The 23,341-nt window shown below is 39.8% G+C and overlaps 2 protein-coding genes across 2 annotated transcripts in view; one reads left to right on the forward strand and one right to left on the reverse strand.

Moving 5' to 3' along the window:
* Positions 1-1,305: 1,305 nt before the first annotated feature.
* Positions 1,306-12,878, reverse strand: LOC117461890 (GTPase IMAP family member 9-like). The gene is made up of 2 exons (XM_034103886.1): positions 12,793-12,878; positions 1,306-2,787 (listed from the first exon to the last, which is right to left on the reverse strand). The coding sequence occupies exons 1-2, from the start codon at positions 12,815-12,817 to the stop codon at positions 1,700-1,702; spliced, it is 1,113 nt and encodes a 370-aa protein (XP_033959777.1). The 5' UTR covers positions 12,818-12,878; the 3' UTR covers positions 1,306-1,699.
* A 1,608-nt stretch (positions 12,879-14,486) lies between these two features.
* Positions 14,487-23,341, forward strand: part of LOC139435632 (protein starmaker-like) — a 31,515-nt gene continuing 22,660 nt past the window's right edge. Inside the window, exon 1 of the mRNA XM_071206365.1 lies at positions 14,487-14,566. The gene's annotated coding sequence lies outside the window, so the exon portion shown is untranslated. The remainder of the gene's footprint in view (positions 14,567-23,341) is intronic.

Genomic DNA, 23,341 nt, shown 5'->3' on the forward strand with positions numbered 1-23,341 from the left:
GGTCTCATCAGCTTGTTCGTTCATGTTTGACTATTGTTCACTGTGGTTTGTTGTTGTTTGAAGTCCCATGCTGAAGTCATGAACGTTAGTTGGTGCTCCAGTATAATCGGTACGCCTGAAACTCATCCAGTCAGAAACGTTCCGCTGTGCAAAAATAAGTGCGATTAAAGTGCGATTAAAATGCGTTAATTTTTTTAACGCGTTAATTTTTGTGTAATTAATTAATCTTAATTAACTCTTTAAAGTCTCGGCCCTAGTTTTATCATAAGAAAGTATCTTGTGCGAACGAGAAAGTATATTGTGCGCACAAGTTAATAAAGCGTGGCCTCGTTTTATTTATTTGTCTCTCTTTGAACCCTCCAGGGCTCCGTAAAAATAAAAGATGTTCTTATGTTTTAATATCCGAGCATTCCTTCTGATCAGCACTAAAACGTCTTAAAATATTAGCTTCAAAAGTCTATTTGTTGTTATAATTTTAGCGTATGTATGTTTGTGTAATGTAAGTATGCATTTTATCTGAACTAAATCAACACCATTTACAGAATTTTGTTTTTAAAGGTTTGTAATGTGATCTTGTGTAAAATAAATATATATTGATCAACACCTTCCCTCTGATTGGTCGAGGACTCCCTGCTCCAGAGCTTATTAAGTGTATCATATTCTATAACCCAGAACAGTTTGCATAATTATAATGTATATTAAATCCACTGGCATTCTATGTCTCTAGTATACTTCCTATATATTCCTGTGGCCTAGTGAGACAGTAATGTAGAGTACTCATTATATTGTGTCATATCTTGATCAGGGGAGTTCACATTGTTTTCCACTGAGAGCCACGTACAAATACAACCTACCAAGAGCTGAGCCTCTCTCTGGAGGTGAGATATACAGCTTCAAAAGTTAAGTTATAAGTTAGCAAAATCTATCAAAAGTAGGTAAATTATTCTTGATACTAGACGATGTAAACCAGATTTTCCTTAAAGTTCCTCATCAAAGCTGTAGTGATTGGTTGTCCAAACCACTTAAAAAGTTCAGCTATTATTGAGATTATTAATGAGTTTAAGGTATTTTCTGGATATAATGGTCAATAATGGAAAGTCCTTAAAGGTACCACAATTTAAAACGCTTAGATTTAGCACACATTCATGTTTGCTTTTAATGGGTTCAGGCATTATTTCTTATTTTCTATAATGACATGAAAACAAATTATTTAGATCCAGTTGTAAATAATAATGTGATTTCTATTAAGATAGACCCTTAAAACCCTCTTTAATTAAACAACAAAAGCACATAGCACACTCAATGTGAAGTCAACCGTCTTTTATTATGGCACATTATTGATCACCTGATGTTTGTCTTTACACATTAAGGTGTGTTCCAACCTTTTCATTTTTGATTTCAAAATTCATTACATATAAAGATTTGAACGTTTTGATTTGTTCTTGTAAAAGCAATAGCAATCAAAGAACAAATCAGAGATCTTAGTTCTGGACAATGAGTGACATTTGTTTAGTTTTTGGTCAAAACACACAATCCTAGAAATAACTGATATAACTATAAATCACACCAAACCAATACATCAGAAAGTGGACTGAAGATGAGCAAGGAGGTTTGGTAAATCTGCTGCAGTCCAGCGTCAGAAGGTCAGACTCTCTCATGCTACACATCTCAGTTGTTAGGTATTATCTAAAAAAGGAATCTATAAAATTGTACAGCTAGATTTATTTTTCTCAGCTGCCTGTCTGGCCTTCCTTCCCTCCTCTTCTCTTATTCTCCTCCTTTCCTCCTCCATTTCTTTTTTGCCAGCTGCTTTTAGGCTTCTCTCCTCTTCTCTTATTCTCCTCATCTCCTCCTCCATTTCTTTTTTGCCAGCTGCTTTTAGGCTTTCCTGCTCTTCTCTCATTCTTCTCATCCCCTCCTCCATTTCTCTTTTGCCAGCTGATTTTAGCCTTTCCTCCTCTTCTTTCATTCTCCTCATCTCCTCCTCCATTTGTCTTTCATGAGTTTCTATCTGCCTTGCTAACCTCTCACCATCCTCTTTGATTTTCTTAAATTGTTCCTCATACTTTTTCTCTAATCTCTTTTCCATTTCCTCTTCCTGTTTGCGTATTTCCTCTTCTTTCTCTTTAAGGATTCTCTGTTTTTCCTCTTCTAGCTCCCTCTCTGCCTTCTGGAACATTTCATTGGTGTAATGGCTTCCTCCGTTCTTCTCTGCTATGTTTCTGATCTTGTCGAGCAGCTCTCTGACCTGAGAACGATCCTTCACCTCATTATTGAAGACGTGGTACTGGCCGTTACATCTGGCCACAAGTTCCGTCAGATCTTCACTTTCCTCGATGAAGTCTTCGATAGGTGTTCCTTTGAGCAGATCACCGTGAGTAAAGAGAACCATGCTGTATCTGTCTGCTTGCTCTCCAAAGATTTCCTGAATCTTCTGCACAGTCTGCTTTTCTTCCTCTGTGAATCTGTCCAGTTTGATGATGACCAGGAAGACATGGGGTCCAGGAGAAGCATACGAAATGCTCTGGCCAACATTTTTTCTGGTCTTCTCTTCTTCAATCTTGGTGTCAAACAGACCAGGAGTGTCAATAACCTTAACTCTTTGTCCATCAACTTCCCCAAAGGCCTTCGCACAGTTTACAGTCATGGATTTAGCAGAGAACTTTGATGGAAATAACTCTTTTCCCAGAATGGTGTTTCCTGTGGCGCTCTTCCCAGCTCCGGTCTTCCCCACCATCACAATCCGGAATTCCTCGTTATTGTATATGTTTGATTCTGATCGGAGGGCTGAAACAAATGAAGAAATATTTAGCAATCTAGGTATTTATAAAATGGTTCAACTACCAAATGAACAATGTATACAGTGAAGGGGGTGGGCTTAAGATGGTTTGAATAATCTAGAACATGTGTGGAAGCTATGTCATTCAATTGATGTTTTTCATTTATTAGATGCTATTCGCAACATCGAAAGCATGTATTAGCTGAATGGCAGGTTTGGTGAAAAAGGTAGAGGGTCTGTCAATGTCAAGTCATGCACCCTGAAGATACCTTAGCCTCATCCCAATACCCCTCCTCGACTCCTCCTTTCCCTCACTCGCGTCCCTTCCTTGCGTCTTAGCTCCGCCTCCGTAAGATGCGAGCGAGAGACACGAGGAGGTGACGCGAGGACAGAGGAGTCCTCAGGTATTAATCCTCAGGTTGTCCTCGTTCATTAAAAACGTCACTCTTAAACAACGTCTGTTAATGATGACATGTGCCAACACACTCTCACTCCCTAAGCGTCCAATAGCGACGTTTGGTCAGTGTCCGTGGCGTCCAATTGTGACGCTCCTAGGCTCCTTCAGCGTCATAAAGGGACGCAAATAGCTTTCAACTGATTGCAATGTATTCCCATCTGCGGCGGGATTTGACGCTCATGGAAGCACGGCATTCGTTTGTGTCGGCTGCCCTTAAAGGTAATGTGAGCGTCCATTCCCATTGGATAACGGAGAATTGTACACCCGGATGTAAGTATTCCTCTTACTGTCGATTGATGTCACAGTGATATCTGCACTACTCATTGACTAAAAAACACCAGAGTATCCTTGTTAATTACACAACATTGATTGGCTTAAATTGTGTGCAATGCTTTTGTATTTTTCCCCTTCGATTCGGAGAACCAAATATTTGTTCTGAGTAAAGGATTGCAGAAGACACTACACTACCCAGAATCCCCAGCTATCGTTTGGACTACACCACGTGCTCTGTTTGACAAACCCCGTGATAGTCCTCAAGCTCTGTGATTGGAGAGTGTGCTCCGAGGGTTAAGCCGATTCTCGAACAGCACTTGAAATGGGATGGAACCACGGCAGACTGTCCAAAACTGGATTTGAACGGGTCCACCGCGTCCCCCCCTCCCCCACCCCGTCCCCAGAACTACACATGCTGGCTATTCTGTTTCGCAACATGTTCTCTATGGCAGTGTTTCTCAAACTTTTTCATACCAAGGACCACTTAACCAATAAAAAAACACTCGCGGACCACCTAACTCCACAAATATCCAAAAACACATAGTTTTTTACAAATCGCCTGAAAATTGTACAAACAAGTGGCAATATGTGTGATGAAGGTGCTTATCTGGGCTATATCATGCAATCAAAAGTGAAACTTAAGCTCGTTCCATTGCGGAGATATTCCCGCGAGAGTGCGAACAACTTAAATAAATGTATTTATTTCAAATGTGAAATTTTACCAATATACTCACGGACCACTAGGGGGCGCTCACGGACCACCAGTGGTCCACGGACCACACTTTGAGAAGCACTGCTCTTTGGCACGTCTCTACTGGGAGTTTTAGTTTTAAAAGACGTTTTCGTATTTCCCATAATAAGAAGTTGCCAGTATTAAACTGTGTACATCCCTGGAGGTGTAGGGGACAGGAAACACTCACATTTAAAACATATAATTAATAAATGGGTGAAAATTGCTTGTGCCCATTATGAGCAGTATTAATATATATACCCACATGCCAGCTAAGGTCATAAGAGCTTTATTTAACAGCTGGTCTTATGTTTGTGACCCCTGTGATAACATTACATTACATTACATTAATTGATAAGCCTGAAACATGCACTTGTCAAGGTTCAGAGGCACATTTTGCAAATATGGCAGTAGCCATCGATCAGCTTAAGATAAGATATACTTTATTGATCCCAAGTTGGAACATTTGCGTTACATCAGCATGTGTAACAGTTAAATATGCAGTTGTGTTTATTTGAAAATCATTTAGTATAATCACACAAATTCTGTGTTTTATATTCAACAATTCTGTGTTCTTTATTTATTGATTGTTCAATACCTGACAAGGCCGGAGATGAAATATCTGCATACATCTATAAGAGTATAATACATTATGTATAATATCAGTTAAAATAAGTGCTTCAACATAGTTAACATTGCTGGAGGTATGCACACATATTGATAGATGTCTTGTAATGCACTGTTGAGGAACCTGCGACCCAAGTTTTTCATTCAGTGCAGAACTACACCATAGTTGTGTAGGCCTATATGATATGTCAATAAACCTTAGACAATCTTGAAATCTTGGAAGGGATGTGCAAAATAGTTATTATATACAGTCTTTAATTAACTATTAGTAGAGAATAACGAGTAATGAATATACTTTATAGGGATCGTATTAATATATAATAATAAAAATAATTAAATTCAATAACATGCTTTAACCACCCTTTATATCAGCTGTGCACCTTTATGGTGTAAATACAGCCTATCTACCAATTGGATCAAATATAAAAGTGAGCCGAATTAGTGTTGATACTGCAAGGAGACGTATTGTGTGAAAAGAAATGTAAGATGTTGTTTAATGGCTGATATATTTATGATCCACGTCACGTTTTCAGTTCCTCATGTTTGTCTAGAAGTCTTCTCATCAGGGCTCTATAAATACAGAACTACGGTAGATATGTAATATTTAATGCAGCCGAACCGTGTATTACAATGCCGTTATGTGATGACTTTCAAAGAGAAAAGCAAGCACACTCGGAATAAAGTATTATTATTATTTTTCTTTTTAAATGTTTTCAGTCTGTTTCCGGTATTTGTTAATGACGATGTGCTCTGAGATGTGAGACTGGAATTGCACAGGGGAAAATAACGTATCTTTAGATGCGGATTTTGTTAAACTAATATGTTTGCGCTGTGGACCAACACTATACATTGACGGGGAAGGGGGTAGAAATAAAGATAACACCATTAAACAGTTACACAACATAACAGAAATAATATCGATAGCAGCGTCCCTAGCAACCACCTTGGTAACAATGAAAACGTCGCGATTTCCTGAAGTAATCTTCGTAATAACTAGCAAACTAAAGATCATGTACATCCACTGCACACATAATCTGAAATAACAACTCATATTTCTCGCATCAAATGACATCAAAACGCATTTTAATGGCCAAACTAACTTTAAAATAGGCATTTTCCACCGAGAATAAAACGAAGTTCGGCCATGTTTTCTTTTTCTGCAGGGAGAAATTTGAAGATCATGTGACATAGACGCCAGCCATCGGAATGAATGGTGAAAAAAACGGGGTTTGTCAAACAGAGCACATGGTGTAGTCCAAACGATAGCTGGGGATTCTGGGTAGTGTAGTGTCTTCTGCCATCCTTTACTCAGAAAAAAAATGTGTTTCTCCGAATCGAAGGAGAAAAATACAAAAGCATTGCACACAATTTAAAGAGCCTGTGACACCATCCCAACAACTGTTGTGCAATGAAATATTGGGCTACTAGTAATCTCGAACCATCAGTTTAAAAAAGAAAAAGCGATACCGTTCCGTTAAATATCAATAATTTCGAACATCGCGGGGAAATTCCTTGACTCATTTTGAAGTTTTGGGGGAAGCCGGAAGTGACGTCAATGCGGGAACGCTTCGAGAGCCAAACACGGACAAAGTGTGTTGTCATGCGTAGAAATGGTGAATTACTGAGATTAGGCACGTTAATAACGTTTTAATGAAGTTGACTACAGTATATTCATATTTGTCAGTGCTGTCATGTCAATTCGGCGACATAAACATAAATGATCGTGGTGAAGATGATGATTACATTAGGATTAAAAATCGGGAGTGAGAGCTGCTGAATTTCCTCCCGTCGGATGTGATATAAAAACAAATCGATTATTTTTGTGGTTGTAAACTCAAGTGGATGAAACTATATATATATATAAATATATATAAAGTTTATTAGTGCTTTCATGTCAATTCGGCGAACATATGATACATTAAATGATGAGTGAGGATGATGATTAAAAATCGTTTGTTTGAGCCGGTCTGCATTTCCTGATGAGAAAACAAACCGATGCTTTTTGTAGTTGTAGTACACCAACAACATGGATTAAACGTGTGGTTTTTTTACCACAATGTTGGGGAAATTAATGGATAAAATGCACGGATTATTATTATTATTCCCACTCCGATCGGGACACTAGGTCCACCGTTTCCCCGCAGAGAGGCCCCCCCGTTGACAGTTTACGTGGGCTGGGTGCAGTGGCGCACTGGCCATCGGGACGAATCCCGATGGGCCGGTACCGAAGTGGGCCGGTCGGATAAGTAACTAGCACATCCCCCATAGGCGGCGCGTGAGGCTCAGGTTTGAGAAGGCTAAATAACTTATTTTACCTGACGCTGCCCGCCTCCGGCGTCTATAGAAAAGAAATCAACTCAGTGTGCGGAGTTTAAATCTCTCAAGTCATTTTACAGGATAAAGAAAATACAGTTTAAACTGCCGTATGCAAAGAAGACGCCGACGTGTCGCACTTATCATTCATATTACATCATCAATCAGATCATCGATCATATAATATCATAATATATCATATATTTCCTTATCTGAGTCAGCTTCTCCAGCCTCATCTGGCCGTGCAACACTCACAGTGTCACAGACTGGATGCAGAAGTATTATTTAACACATTATGTTGACGAAACACTCGAGACAAATGTAATTAAAGTCAGATCCACGCGTGTCTTAGACGTGAACGCGCTCTCAGCTGGAGAGAGAAACCCTGGCTTGATTTACCGAGTTGATAACCAGCGTCGTAGGACCGCTTAGCGAGATCTCGTTTGTTAGTTTGTTGTTGTTAGTTTGTTTGTTACTCAAACATATCCAGGGTCTGTTGAACTGGCTTCGTAGTACAGGGCACAGGTGGCGAGCAGCGCTAATGTCAAAGACACAGACATTATACATTATATTTGTATTTTACCAGGATGCAGTGACACAAATATTTACATATTTACATTTACTATCTACAGCACCCTGACATCCCCCACTCCCCCCGTTGACAATTTACTAGCGGTACCGAAGTGGGCCGGTCGAGAGTCCCGGGATGATTTGTAGTCCCATTCCACCACTGGCTACATGACCATATGATCGCCCATATTGACGCACCTCATTCCTAAACTTCTAACAGATACAACATAAACCGATCCTTCAGCCTCATATGAGCTCTCAGACACGTTCAACATTAACCTGTCATCGCTATCTGAGCTTGCTGCTGTGTGCGCCGTCGTGCGTTTACATCTGACTGTATATATATAAAGGTTTACATGCAGATGCTGGGATCCTGGACGGTGCAGCTGGAGCGCTGTGCCCGCAATGACGTCACCCATCATTTGGCGGGACTTGAAGAATCCGCGAGAAGATCCAGAAAATTGTCAACATTGAAGGCAGATTAATGGTTATCAAAGTACAAATATCCAAAATCAGTTCAGTAACGGTTTTCAAGGGGACAATATGTACTCAAATTGATGGGTTTGGATGATGGGGGAAAACCGTGTCACAGGCTCTTTAAACCAATCAATGTTGTGTAATTAACAAGGATAATCTGGTGTTTTTTAGTCGATGAGTAGTGCAGATATCACTGTAAAATCAATCGACAGTAAGAGGAATACTTACTTCCGGGTGTACAATTCTCCGTTATCCAATGGGAATGGACGCTCACATTGCCTTTAAGGGCAGCCGACATAAACGAATGCCGTGCTTCCATGAGCGTCAAATCCCGACGCAGATGGGAATACATTGCAATCAGTTGAAAGCTATTTGCGTCCCTTTATGACGCTGAAGGAGCCTAGGAGCGTCACAATTGGACGCCACGGACACTTACCAAACGTCGCTATTGGAAGCTTAGGGAGTGAGAGTGTGTTGCATGTGCACAGCTGTATCCCCTCTCGTCGGGCTTAACTGAAGAACCCCTTAGAACCGGCCCATTTGATGTTAAATATTTATTTAAATGCATGAATCTTTCTCTTGTTAGTCAAGGAATTCAAAGTATGATGGTTGGTCCTGCTTTTGTGTTCCGTTTTGGTGTAAAATGTAGCCTAGATTTAAATACAAATATAATGATAGTAATGCGAAAGCCTTTACTCTGAAAATGTGTGTCCTGTAGATCCCCACATTCACCACAAACCCACATTCAGGACTATGAATTTTAAATAATTTAACTCCTGAATATTTTAACACAAAAAAATACAAATAATTGTTATTTATCAAGATCTAGCCATTTATGAAATAGCTTTCTTAGTAGCTATGTTTTAGTGACATTCAAGATCATTAAACATGACTTAAATTGTTAGTATAACCTTAAGAAATGAATTGCACATAATAATTCCCACGGAGCTGTGAGCACTGAGACATCAAAATCAAATCAAATTATGTGCCAGTACCAGCTCTAGCCGATCAAACCACGTGCTTGTGTGTCCGGGCAGGAGATCGATGTGATTGAATTTAGCTTCAACGCACGCTGCCGTGTGGACGCTGCGTTACTCTACTCTAATCTCAAGTGATAATATATCTAGTTAGGTAATCAAATGTTAAGTAAGGTAATTTAAAATATTAAAGTTAAATGAGAAAAAGTATGTATTGTACAAGTAAATAAAAAATACAAGACTGCACTTCATTAATGTTGTTGCATGTAAAGTCAATCCTCACTTCTGTATGTTTATTGAGAGCTACTGGTGGCAATCATTTGCTCTGTCATTCCAGGCATGTCACTGTTGTGAGACATCCACTGACATTCAGTCGTCAGTGTATCATTGCACTATTACTGATATCATTGTTTATGTTCTTGTTTTTTCTAATTTATTTTGGGTTGCCTGACATGACCGTGAAAACGCCAGCCAAGTTACAAATTCTTCTGAATCCCGATGACACCAGGAAGCTACTTCTGCCTAATGGAATTCCAGAGTAGGGTAGACATGTGGATATTATCCGGCTGAACAAAACGTGATCCGTCTCTTAAATGTGTTTCAACCACAGACCTTATTTCCAGCTATTTTCCAAAATCCTATGGAGAAATTGTTTTGTTTTTTTTGTCGAAGGAACCGGAAGTGGTAAAATGCTGACTTGTCCATTCTTGTTCTGTTTTTCTGTGACTATCTAGTTGCGCACGCTACTAAATAGACGCGCTTCCATGGAAACCAAACAATGGTGTAGCTGTAATAAAGTCCGAGTGGAAACAGTCGTGTGTAAATCTGATTTTGTCAGAAATCGGGAGAAATATGACCCCGGGAGGAAACCGGGAGAGGGCTATGAAATCGGGAGTCTCCCGCGAAAATCGGGAGGGTTGGCAAGTATGATCCCAATACCTGATGATGGTGTCCAAGAATACAACTTTACCATCTGTGAACTCGTATCTGGTTGAAATTATTGAACTGACACAAAAGGCCAACCTTGTTCAAAGATTGCAATGCTAGGGATTGAACTGCATTTTTCGTTGCTTAATTGCTTTGGCCTCTGTATGTTTCATTTGAAGTTAAAAAAATAATGTGACTTCACAGATTCTGGTAATGGTACTTAAACCCTTCTTAATGGCTAATACATGTTTATCTGAAGTTGTAATTAAGAGCTGCAGAAAATATTGTTGAAGTGTTTAAAAATGTAAAGAAAAACAAGATGTCATGCATACATTCTAGTCTTTAATTAAAAGGCAGCCAGGTTTAAACGCATTACATATTTACATTTTAAAGGAGAGATATGCAAGCTAGTTTAACATGTTCATATGCATATTTGTGATGTATTTGGTTAAGGCTACAGGAGAGTTTTGTAAAAAAAACTTTTATTTATTTTTTACATACGTGCAAATTGGTTGCATAATGTACTCAATCAATTGTATTAATGTGTTGATGTATTTATTTTTAATTCAAAAAATATTGTATTTTATAAAACAGAATAGGTGATGCATATTTTAAAGACATCCCAATAAATGTTAAGGTCTTTTGAAGAGAATATTCCTGTCTTTATGTGAACTGAGCTAAACAAGTGTTATAAGTCAAATGTAATTTGTTTACAGTAAACAAAACACACTATTGTATTGATGTACATTAAAGTGTTTGCTTTATAATAAAAGAAAATATTTTAAGCTAAAATAAAAAATATTACCTGCAACAAAATGAAGTATTTTTTTTAAAAAAAATTCACAAACTTAAAAACTCTACTTAGATCTAATATAAATATGAGGTTAGTCCAAAAGGAAAAATTAAGTTATAACAAAGTAATAAATGTTGTGCGGTCTTCAGAATGAATCATCTTATTACTTTGTGTGAATGTAAATATATATCTTAGACAGAAGCAATATTTTTCACTTAACTTAACTTAATTTTTTTAGGTTGAAAAATCAAGTTGGAATAAACAAGAAAAATTAACTGTAACAAATTAGCGCAATTTTTTCAACTTAGTCCAAAGTATCCATTTTTTCAGTGTAGGGGGGTCTGGGGGCATGCTCCCACGGGAAGATTTTTTTTTAAATATTGAAGTTAAAAGCATCAATTTGGTGCACTTTGAGATCAACATGAAGCTAGCCTATATCTCTCAGCATCCATATGAAACAGAACTGTAGGCCTACACAGATTTACTTTTTCTTTATGGATATTTTACTAATCACTCCCCTTTTAAACTGTATTCTCGTGTTACTGTCCTATAGTATTTCATAGCCGTTTTTTATCTATTCTTTAATAACTATAATGATCATAAAAAGGTGTTCCTCGCAAATACCTTAGTGTAGAAACAGCTCTTTATATCCGTTAGCATAGCTAGCTAATCAGATGCTAACAACAACATGCGCTCGTGCCACACACACACAGAGCCGAGCTTGAATGAAACATAGAGACCCAGAAGTACTTATACTGTACTGTATATCATATTTTTTTTTATGGCTTTACTGTATAATCAGTGCAACAGATGAACAGATCGCCACTGGGCTCTCATCTAAACACACAGCCACGTAATGATAACAAAACAAAGGTTGGGGGTCATTGTTCAAGCAACACACCAATCAGAGAGCTGCAGTGAGCACACATCAGGCTGTGTTTTATATTTATAGTCTTTATTTCTGATTTATTTCACACAAAAACTTTTAGTGGAAACATTTTAATTTATATGATTAAAAAAAAACGACAAAGTGGCAAGGCTTGCCCACCCTGCATTGGGGAGCATAGTGACTCATTTGGGGGGGGCATGGCCCGCGAATAACCCCCCCATGACGCCGACCCTGACTAAAACATAGCTATTAAGAAAGCTATTCCATAAATGGCTAGATCTTGATAAATAACAATTATTTGTATTGTTTTGTGTTAAGATATTCAGGAGTTAAATTATTTAAAATTCACAGTCCTGAATGTGGGTTTGTGGTGAATGTGGGGATCGACAGGACACACATGTTCAGAGTAAAGGCTTTCACATTACTATCATTATATTTGTATTTAAATGTAGTCTACATTTTACACCAAAATGGAACACAAAAGCAGGACCATACATTGAATTCCTTGACTAACAAGAGAAAGATTCATTCATTTAAATAAATAATTAACCAGAAATGGGCCGGTTCTAAGGGGTTATTCAGTTAAGCCCGATGAGAGGGAGACAGCTGTGCACATGTCATCATTAACAGACATCGTTTAAAAGTGACGTTTGAGTGAACGAGGACATCCCAATTAATACCTGAGGACTCCTCTGTCCTCGCGTCACCTCCTTGTGTCTCTCGCTCGCATCTTACGGAGGCGGAGCAAAGACGCAAGGAAGGGACGCGAGTGAGGGAAAGGAGGAGTCGAGGAGGGGTATTGGGATGAGGCTAAGAGACAAAGAGGAAAACATGAGACAGGGAGAAAGGAACAGCAAAACAAAGCCCATTACCAGACACACAAAACTAAAACCGTGACAAAACACCAAGATCGTGACAATCTATGAATATCTATTTAGATAAGTTGCAATCATCATTAACAATGAAGTTTATTCACTTACCATTTTGGGCAAATTTGCTGGCCATAGTTCGTTAGGAGGAGCTGGTCTGCTGCTGAGCTGAGGAAGTGAAGTTAGTCTGCAACAACACTTCCTTAAATACAGACTGCATGCAGCAAACCACACCCACACACTGCTGACATCACAGTCTGATTTCAGCTACAGTGGGATGATTCATAGATTAAAAAGTATAAGATCCTTCCCTTAATAAACAGAACAAGGGGAAATACAGCCTCATGTATCAGATTTAAAATTGAACAGATTATATATTTTAGATGTAAGCCCTCAATGCTCTTTACATATCAACATTCAGCCATTCACACATATTCATAGAGGCAGATGCTGACATGCAAGGTGCTCAGGGAGACTAACATCCACACACACTCACACACGTTGGATATACCAATGTGTGGTTAAGTATCTTGCCCAAGGTCACATGGACATGTAGAGCTGCATTTTATTTACAGTTTGACTGCACCTCCAACAGTCTGCAGCTCTCAAAGTGTTTTTAAAGAAACATGGACAGTTGGCTTCAGCATTCGGCATAATCGTGATTTAATCTAATCTGGCTTCATATTATTAAAAGCAACACGAGCATCAACCCGACGCAGTCCGCCATTGTTGTGGTTGTGAGCGGCTGGGAACACAACTGGGACTAAAAAGGAGAACCAGTTCAGAACCAGAAAAGCACGGAGCTAGAACTGGTTTGGTGGGAAGGGGCATGGATGTGTTTAAACTGCCATCTCTTTCCCCGTTAGGTTTTCACGTTCATGTGATATGATTTTATTGCACTTCTTATTCAGGGTCTCAAATGATTGACACCGTTATATTTCCCATTAGAATGTATTTTCCTTTCACTTTTAGATAACTGCCCTCAGTTAACCCTGCTCTCCCTCCCTTCAACATTTACAATAAATGCCCTCTGTTCTTCTAAATCCCACAACAACCTGCAGACTGTAGTCAGCACTTTGAACTGTAGCTTTCAGTCTCTGTTCATGACAGAATGTCATATTATGCTGCAATCACAATCTTGGAAACTTTCAAAACCTTCAGCAGGGCTTTGAAATAAACAAGTTGTGTTTCACTTCCTTTGGAATGTACACCGTTGAATCCTCATACAAACTTCCCCCATTCTCGCAATGGTGGTTCAAGTGGAGTTCTTCCCAGCTTCAGTCTTCCCCTACATCACAATCCTGAGCACCTCATGATTGTTTTTGATATTAGAAATGTCAATGCACAAATGGGATTTATTTTCAGACACTGACACACAGTCTGATTCAGGATATAGCATAATCAGTGGCGTAACAAGGTTGTGATTGGCCCCAGTGATAATATTGTTTTGGGGCCCATCACCCCAGATATAAGCGCACGCTGATGCGCTCACACACGCACGGACATACACAACCACTCAGAAGCACCACATGTAGGCTATCAACAACAGCCTGCCCTGGCCTCAGACCACCACAGACTGACAATGGCACAGCGAACTAAGAAGAGGATTCCCCCTGTTTCCTTGATGTTGGTCTCTGGGGAATGGGCCGGTAGGCCTACATAGACCAGTTGCTATAATATAGCTTTTGATCTTGACGTCAGGGGGTCTCAATAGCGCCATAGAGTCCCCTATCGGTTGGGGCCCTTGGGGGAACTGTTGGACCACCACCGGGTACAGCCAAATCCAGCCTCTCCTACTGACTGGCTGGAGAAGAAGGTCGCACAGCCACGGCCACGGATACAGCTTCACTTGTGGAGCTAGATGGCAATGATGGTGGTGAGGCAGGTGAGCTATCCTTTGCCTCCGGCACCGGCTGCCGCTGCACGTCAGCATTGCTAATGATAGCGCTCGATTTCGAGGACGATATATGACACAAAAAACGGTCTAATTTTGTCTGTTTAGCTGTTACATCTCCTTGTTCTCTCGTTTTCTTTCTCTTTTGAGCGCCGCTCTTGTGCTTTGGTTTTCTGTACATTATGAATGCAAGCTATTAGATTTAATATAATATTTTATAATGCTGCCGAACTTGCTGCTGCTAGCTACAGTACAGTACTGGTTGATTAAACGGTTCGCTCGTCACGCAAGGTATCACATGACATGAAAGGGAGCAAGTTCATTGGACAGACAAATTACAAATTAATTTAGGTTGCTTGGTTACTTTGAAGACTGCGTGAACCGGTCAATGCCATTGGGGCATGGGCCCCTGGCCGTCTCTGGGCTCCGGTGCGTTGCACCGTCGATAGTTACGCCACTGAGCATAATTGAGATTAAACTGACCATCTTCATTTATGTACTTGGATGTCTTTCCCCTCTAGGCTATCACGTTCATGTGATATGATTTTATTCAACCTCTTATTTAGGGACTCAAATGATTGACACCCTTACATTTCCCATTAGAATGTATTTTCCTTTCACTTTTAGATAACTGCCCTCAGTAAACCCTGCTCCCCCTTCCCTTCAGCATTTACAAGAAATGCCCCCTGTTCTTCTAAATGCAACAAAAATGTGCAGACTGTAGTCAGCACTTTGAATTGCAGCTCAAGTGGAGCTCTTACTAGCTTCAGTCTTCCCCACCATCACATCCGGAGCACTTCACCATTCTACGTATCTGTTATCTGACGAGAAGGTTGAAAAGATAAACTATTTATAAAAATTGGAATTTTTGAAATTTCAATGCAAAAGTAGGATTTATGTTCAGACACATATTCCAGGTTAATGCAATTTCAGAAGCTACTTTTAATTGACTGATCCACACTTTTACAACAGCCTGATCTTTGTCAAAGTGGTTTTAAAAGAAAATGGAAAGGCTGGCTAGAGTCAAATAGTCAAAAAATCTGCCCCTATCGTCTATTCCTTGACCTCTGTGTGAAACGTCACGGGGTTAAGGAATAGTGGATAGGAGAATTCAAAACGATTTAGGAGAAGAGACTGCGGTGCTTTGAGAATCCGACTGCACTTTCAATATACGACGTATTTATGATGCGCCAGCGGACGTCATGAATGTGCGTCTGCTGCTGTGGGGAAACTCTTTTTTCATACAGCGGACCACATGGATGTATAATAAGAACGACGGACTACTGTAAACACATCTAGAGACTTTGCACCGTGCTCTGATGCTGTTCTTTTATGCTTTATGAACGTGGACAACAGAGAGACAAATATTTTTCATGAACGAGGTTGTAATTGAAATAAAAAAGGAAAGTGGCTCGTCATCCTCACCCTTTGGTCCACATTAATACAAATGATCCCAATATGTATGATGTTATGAAAAGATCTTTAAATAAATACAAATGTATTTATTATAAACGTTAGTCCTTAACATCTATCACTGTGTAAATAACCATTAAACATGTTTTAAAAGTTGAACAAACCCCACAAAGCTCAGTAAAGACTGTGAAATGTTGACTTTATTTGATCATTTCAGTAAAAACTAACGTTCATATTTCTCTTTTTGATTATAAAACTGATGACCTTTCAAAACAAAGCACTTTGGCAAGTTGCCACCTACCTTTTAAAATGCTTAATAAGCACCGTAACTTTCATGATATCATTTCTCGGTCATAATCGGTTGTTTCCGGGAACGGCCGAATGTTGTGTCACGGGAAATTACGGCCGCAAGGCATTGTGGGGCAGCATTTTCTCCTTTCCTTTCGTAAAGCAAGGTCCAATGTTACCTAAGCTAAAGCAGGTTATAACCATAGACTGTATATATACATGGACGTCACCCATAGGATTCTGCAGAGTTGCCGTGAAGCCCTTAGTAGGCGGAGTTGGCCACTAACGGCTCGACAGTGACGTCAGAGTTCAACTCCCGCCTGCTCCAAATAAGGGCAAAGATGCGGGACCTCCTGCCACCGAGCTGGAGCTAGCTGAAGCTACCAAGCTAAGCTAACATGCTCCCCATCTGCACACTGCCATCGCATTTTACGTTTGTAAGGTAAGCGGACATGAAACTATTCAGCAAAACTATAAATAATAATCTAAGTTATTGAGTTTTTAGCATAATACTTCAGAATCTTAAAATCCCTTAACGTTTTATGCAATTGTGCTAAATTCAACACTGGAATCAAGCAAATATTAATATGTTTGCATGACATTAGTTATTTATATTTTTATATCACTTAACTATACGTTTAATACATTTAAGTCAAGCTAAGGTACATATGATGGTAGCTAGTTAGTGCTCTTACCTGTGAGGCCTCCTCCAAACAGCATAATAACCAGACTGTATCATTACAACTAAGTACCAGTTCTAGATCCTTGACTTTAGACAAACAATTCAAAAGACAACATGTATTTAAAGACCAATCTTTATTTGAATGTGCCTCTTAACCTGGGATATTAGTTATACAGTAATAGTATTGACAATCTAAAAAAACTGAGCAACTCAACAGTCAACTTTATATTTCTTATTGTCTAATCATTTATTATTTTCATTTCCCCCCTCTCATATTCAGTGTGGACGGATTGAGATAGCGTGGTGTCCAGAGAGCTGCTGAGACTTCAGGGAGAAACCTCCGTGTGATGGACGTCCTGTCTGTTGGTTTGGAGAGGACTGAGGGTCTTTCCTCTGCGAGGAGGACCAGGCCTGATGGAGGAGGACCAGGTCTGATGGAGGAGCCCATGCTGGGCAAAGCTGATACCAACTGCACAGGCCTAGTCTGTCACTTTATTTGACTAAATGTGTTTACTTATACATTTAATAGGTTTACACCTTCTGTCCATACTGTATGTGCTTTTTATTTAAAACATGTTTGATTAAGTTTTGGTTCACATTTCAATAATTTGTATTTGTATCCTTTCGTCCATTATTCTTACTGAAAATGTTAGATCACACATTCACATCTGACTGAAGATTTATTTATTTGTGATGTTGCAAACTCTGCGGTACAAGGCACAAGTGATGTGAAGCTCATAAAGCGAGGCAAATAGAAATAATCAGCTGATGGAGTGTAGATGTGGATGTGTAGATGTGGAAATAGATGCATCCCATCAGCTGACTGTTTTTACAATAAAAGTAGTTTCTTAGTTGTCCGGGCCAGCCGGTTTCCTAGGATCTAACTTGGATAGTGCTTCATGAACAATACCAATAGTTAAAGGAGTAAAACTGAAAGGGTTTTCCAGACCACATTATTCAGAGTCAAGGATTGGAGTGTTCACAGAAGCAGAAGTACAGTCAGTGACAGAATCAAACAGAGAGCCACAAGACACAAAATGCTTATTAAAGCAATTTAGCATAGTGGCCCTGTCTGATATAGAGCCAGATGCTGTGGTAAGGCACGGAGGTAGCTCATTTAGGATATCACCAGTGGAAATCGATTTTATGGCTTTCCAACATTTCCTAGGATTATTCAGGTTTTCTGTGGTAACCGACAAATAGTACTTTGATTTACCACTTTTTATTTGAGATGTGAAGCTATTTCTTAGCTGCCTAAAATGCAGCCATTCTACCTCTGAGCCTGATTTCCTAGCCTTAGTCCAAGCATTATTTCTCTCATGAAGGAGACTGGACAGCTCAGCAGAAAACCAGGGATTGTTTCGTCCCTTCACTCTAAATTTACGCAGAGGTGCATGTCTATCTATAATTTTCATAAAACCAAGATAAAAATAAGACCATGCAGTTTCTACATCAGCACACAGATTGATTTTACCCCAATCAAAATCAAACAGATCATGTAAAAAACCCTGCTCCACAAAGTGTTTTTTGTCTCTCTTTGTGATGACACGTGGTTTAACCTTATGGACCTTAGTGTCCCTAATTGTGGCTACAACACAGTGGACTCACATAATTAGCAAATACTCCCACAGATGAGTATTTATGTGGAACATTTGTTAAAATTAGGTCAATTAAGGAGGATTTATTTGGGGACTTAATATTTGGGCGAGTAGGACTGTCTATAATCTGGGTAAAATTCAAAGAGGTACACAGGTTTTACGATACAGGTTTTACGATCTAGTACGATATAAACTGTAACCATTTATGTCAGAGGCCAAAATGGATTTATCTAGCCTTAACACATAGTCCGAGTGTCGCGGATGCCTGACGTGAGCATTACTGTTATATTTTATAGCGATTTCTCCCGTATGGAGTGCTTTTGTTTCATGCAAATGTTCACTTTAATGCACTGCCATTTGGTCGGTAGTGATGGCCAGTCACTGCCCATCCTCCCCTGGTGTCCAGCAGAATACTTGCTTCCTGTTCCAGAGCCAACAAGAGGCTCTTACAGCTGCATCCCCCAACCTACGAGCAGCTGTTTTGCACTCCATACCTGCTATTCCCAGAGCTGTGAGCGTCTTCCACTCAGATTGGGCCACTTTATATATATATAACACCCAATACTTACTGTAACATTAAAGATTAATAGACAATATCAACTCTGTGTTTGAGAGTCAGAAAAAGGCAATAGTGTCAACGTTAGGACGTAGCTGAATGCAAACCTTTATTTATCTAGCCTTAACACATAGTCCGAGTGTCGCGGATGCCTGACGTGAGCATTACTGTTATATTTTATAGCGATTTCTCCCGTATGGAGTGCTTTTGTTTCATGCAAATGTTCACTTTAATGCACTGCCATTTGGTCGGTAGTGATGGCCAGTCACTGCCCATCCTCCCCTGGTGTCCAGCAGAATACTTGCTTCCTGTTCCAGAGCCAACAAGAGGCTCTTACAGCTGCATCCCCCAACCTACGAGCAGCTGTTTTGCACTCCATACCTGCTATTCCCAGAGCTGTGAGCGTCTTCCACTCAGATTGGGCCACTTTATATATATATAACACCCAATACTTACTGTAACATTAAAGATTAATAGACAATATCAACTCTGTGTTTGAGAGTCAGAAAAAGGCAATAGTGTCAACGTTAGGACGTAGCTGAATGCAAACCTTTATTTATCTAGCCTTAACACATAGTCCGAGTGTCGCGGATGCCTGACGTGAGCATTACTGTTATATTTTATAGCGATTTCTCCCGTATGGAGTGCTTTTGTTTCATGCAAATGTTCACTTTAATGCACTGCCATTTGGTCGGTAGTGATGGCCAGTCACTGCCCATCCTCCCCTGGTGTCCAGCAGAATACTTGCTTCCTGTTCCAGAGCCAACAAGAGGCTCTTACAGCTGCATCCCCCAACCTACGAGCAGCTGTTTTGCACTCCATACCTGCTATTCCCAGAGCTGTGAGCGTCTTCCACTCAGATTGGGCCACTTTATATATATATAACACCCAATACTTACTGTAACATTAAAGATTAATAGACAATATCAACTCTGTGTTTGAGAGTCAGAAAAAGGCAATAGTGTCAATGTTAGGACGTAGCTGAATGCAAACCTTTATTTATCTAGCCTTAACACATAGTCCGAGTGTCGCGGATGCCTGACGTGAGCATTACTGTTATATTTTATAGCGATTTCTCCCGTATGGAGTGCTTTTGTTTCATGCAAATGTTCACTTTAATGCACTGCCATTTGGTCGGTAGTGATGGCCAGTCACTGCCCATCCTCCCCTGGTGTCCAGCAGAATACTTGCTTCCTGTTCCAGAGCCAACAAGAGGCTCTTACAGCTGCATCCCCCAACCTACGAGCAGCTGTTTTGCACTCCATACCTGCTATTCCCAGAGCTGTGAGCGTCTTCCACTCAGATTGGGCCACTTTATATATATATAACACCCAATACTTACTGTAACATTAAAGATTAATAGACAATATCAACTCTGTGTTTGAGAGTCAGAAAAAGGCAATAGTGTCAACGTTAGGACGTAGCTGAATGCAAACCTTTATTTATCTAGCCTTAACACATAGTCCGAGTGTCGCGGATGCCTGACGTGAGCATTACTGTTATATTTTATAGCGATTTCTCCCGTATGGAGTGCTTTTGTTTCATGCAAATGTTCACTTTAATGCACTGCCATTTGGTCGGTAGTGATGGCCAGTCACTGCCCATCCTCCCCTGGTGTCCAGCAGAATACTTGCTTCCTGTTCCAGAGCCAACAAGAGGCTCTTACAGCTGCATCCCCCAACCTACGAGCAGCTGTTTTGCACTCCATACCTGCTATTCCCAGAGCTGTGAGCGTCTTCCACTCAGATTGGGCCACTTTATATATATATAACACCCAATACTTACTGTAACATTAAAGATTAATAGACAATATCAACTCTGTTTGAGAGTCAGAAAAAGGCAATAGTGTCAACGTTAGGACGTAGCTGAATGCAAACCTTCACAGTACAGGTTATTATGTAATGGTCGTTCCTGAGTATGAGGAAGAAAGTAAAAAGTGAAAGACATTCATAGTGTGCTGATAACCGACATGACTCACCATTAAAAAATGTGTGAGTACAGATAAAGCACCTGTCACATAGATACATAGATATGAAGGAAATAACATATTTCACCCTGCAGTATTTTAGAGTGTTATGTTTCCTTGTAGCTTTCTGTGTGTGGAATTCTTTCTCAAAGGTTCAAGAACAAGGATATAATAGTAATAGTTCCAAGTGATCATGCCTCCATCAACTCCAAAGAGTTTCATGCTAATGCAAAATGGCTCCATCTCCCTCAGTATGCAACTCAACGTTAAATTATTACAACGGTTAACTTGTATGGAGCATATTTGCTGTTACTAGCTAACGCTAATTTACACATGGACCTCTATGGATAAAACAGGACCAATAAAATCTAACTTTGAGTATCTTCTGCAATATACTACATGAGGAATTTTATTTCAACTGGAATCTTTTTAACAGTTTCGAACACAGCTCAGTGGCATCTAAACTTGTTTAACCACAATCGTTTCATCTCCTTTGAACACATCACAAGGAAGTACCAACGGCTTCTGAAATATGTCAGTAGACAGGGTGATAAATCAAAGCAGGGGAATTGAAAATGTTCCAGAAACTGTGACAGGTTGGCACAATAAAAAACGTCTTGAACTCTGCATTCTACGACCTTATATTTTAGTGAAACATTGCATTCCATTGATTGAAAGACCACACGGTGGTTCAACCCCATTGAAGGCTGCAGCAGGAATTAAAAGAAACTGTCAGAAGAAAGCTGTGCTATCTGGAGAAACGTCTGTTTTTCCATTGTATTTTGGAGGGAGTAACCCTCTACATCAGGGGTGGGGAACCTTTTTCCTCTCAAGGGCCATTTCAATTTTTACAATATCCTCAGAGGGCCGTACAAGTTATTGAGCTCTGCTTAAAAAAACTAAAATCACAGCCCATTCATTTCATTCTGTGCAAAGAAAAAGCAACCTCTTAATCCAGATATCTCACCATGACTCGCGTATGCATGCACGTGCAGGGTGTGGCGTGACCACCAAAACAGAAAGATATGGACACAAGATGTGTGCAAATGTATTTAGTTTCCGATGATTTAAGTGGGGGGGGGACCTAACCTCCTCTACGGGGGTCCGGGGGGCATGCTCCCCTGGGAAGATTTTTTTTTAAATGTTGAAGTTAAAAGCATCAATCTGGTGCACTTTGAGAGCAACATGAAGAGATCTATGGACACATCTCTCAACACCCAAACACAACTGTAAGCAGATTTTCTTTTAATTTATGGATATTTGACAAATCACTCCCCTTTCAAACTGTATTCTTCTTTATTAATAACTGTCATACAGTATTTTATACCTGTTTACTTTATTCTCTTATTTTTTTTATAACTATAATGATCATATAAAGATGTGCCTTTACCTCACTGGTTGTAGAAAAAGCTTCTTATATTCGTTAGCATAGCTAGCTAACCAGATGCTAATGATAACAACACAGTTATTGACTGTCTGATCAGTATGACAGATGAGCAGATCGCCACTGGGCTTTCAACTAAAGACACAGACACGCAGAAACTGCGGCATGTGTATGGACTTATCGGTACTGCAATTTCTGAAGTGCTGGAGTGGTGTTCTGGTGCTCTCCGTCAGAACTGCACCCCTGTCAGTCGAGACATATACCACGTGATGACACGTTAGGCTCGTGTTGTGTTCAAGGACTCTGACCTTGGCCAGGAAAAACAGGCACTCGCATGTTTAATTTTTTTGCGATCTAGATTTCTTTCATTTTATATTTTTTGCGTGTGTTTATAAATTACCTCGAGGGCCGTACCAAATTGTCTCGCGGGCCGTATACGGCCCGGAGGCCGGAGGTTCCCCACCCCTGCTCTACATTAAGGGTACTGTATCATTTACATTTAAAGATGATTTAGAAGAACTCAAAACCAGTAAACCACATAACCAAAACTAAAACTTCTTGCAAGTGGTTCAAGGTATTTGAATGTAGGTTAAGACCTTGCAGGAACGAAGGGAGCTGATATGTCCTACAATAGTATATGACATTACTATAACACCGTAATATATTACAACCAATGCATTTACTGAAACATTACAGATTAACAGACAGTATCAACTCTGTGTTTGAGAGTTAGAAAAACCCAATGCTGATAACGTTAGGACGTTTGGAAGCCTCACCTACTCTTGCCAGGTCGAGTGATTTTGGACAAATAAACAAATACTAACTCTAGCCCTCGCTAAAGCCCTAAACTTGATGACTGCTGATATTATAAAAGTAATT

Source organism: Pseudochaenichthys georgianus, chromosome 17, assembly GCF_902827115.2.
Source record: "Pseudochaenichthys georgianus chromosome 17, fPseGeo1.2, whole genome shotgun sequence".
Classification (NCBI taxonomy): Eukaryota; Metazoa; Chordata; class Actinopteri; order Perciformes; family Channichthyidae; genus Pseudochaenichthys; species Pseudochaenichthys georgianus.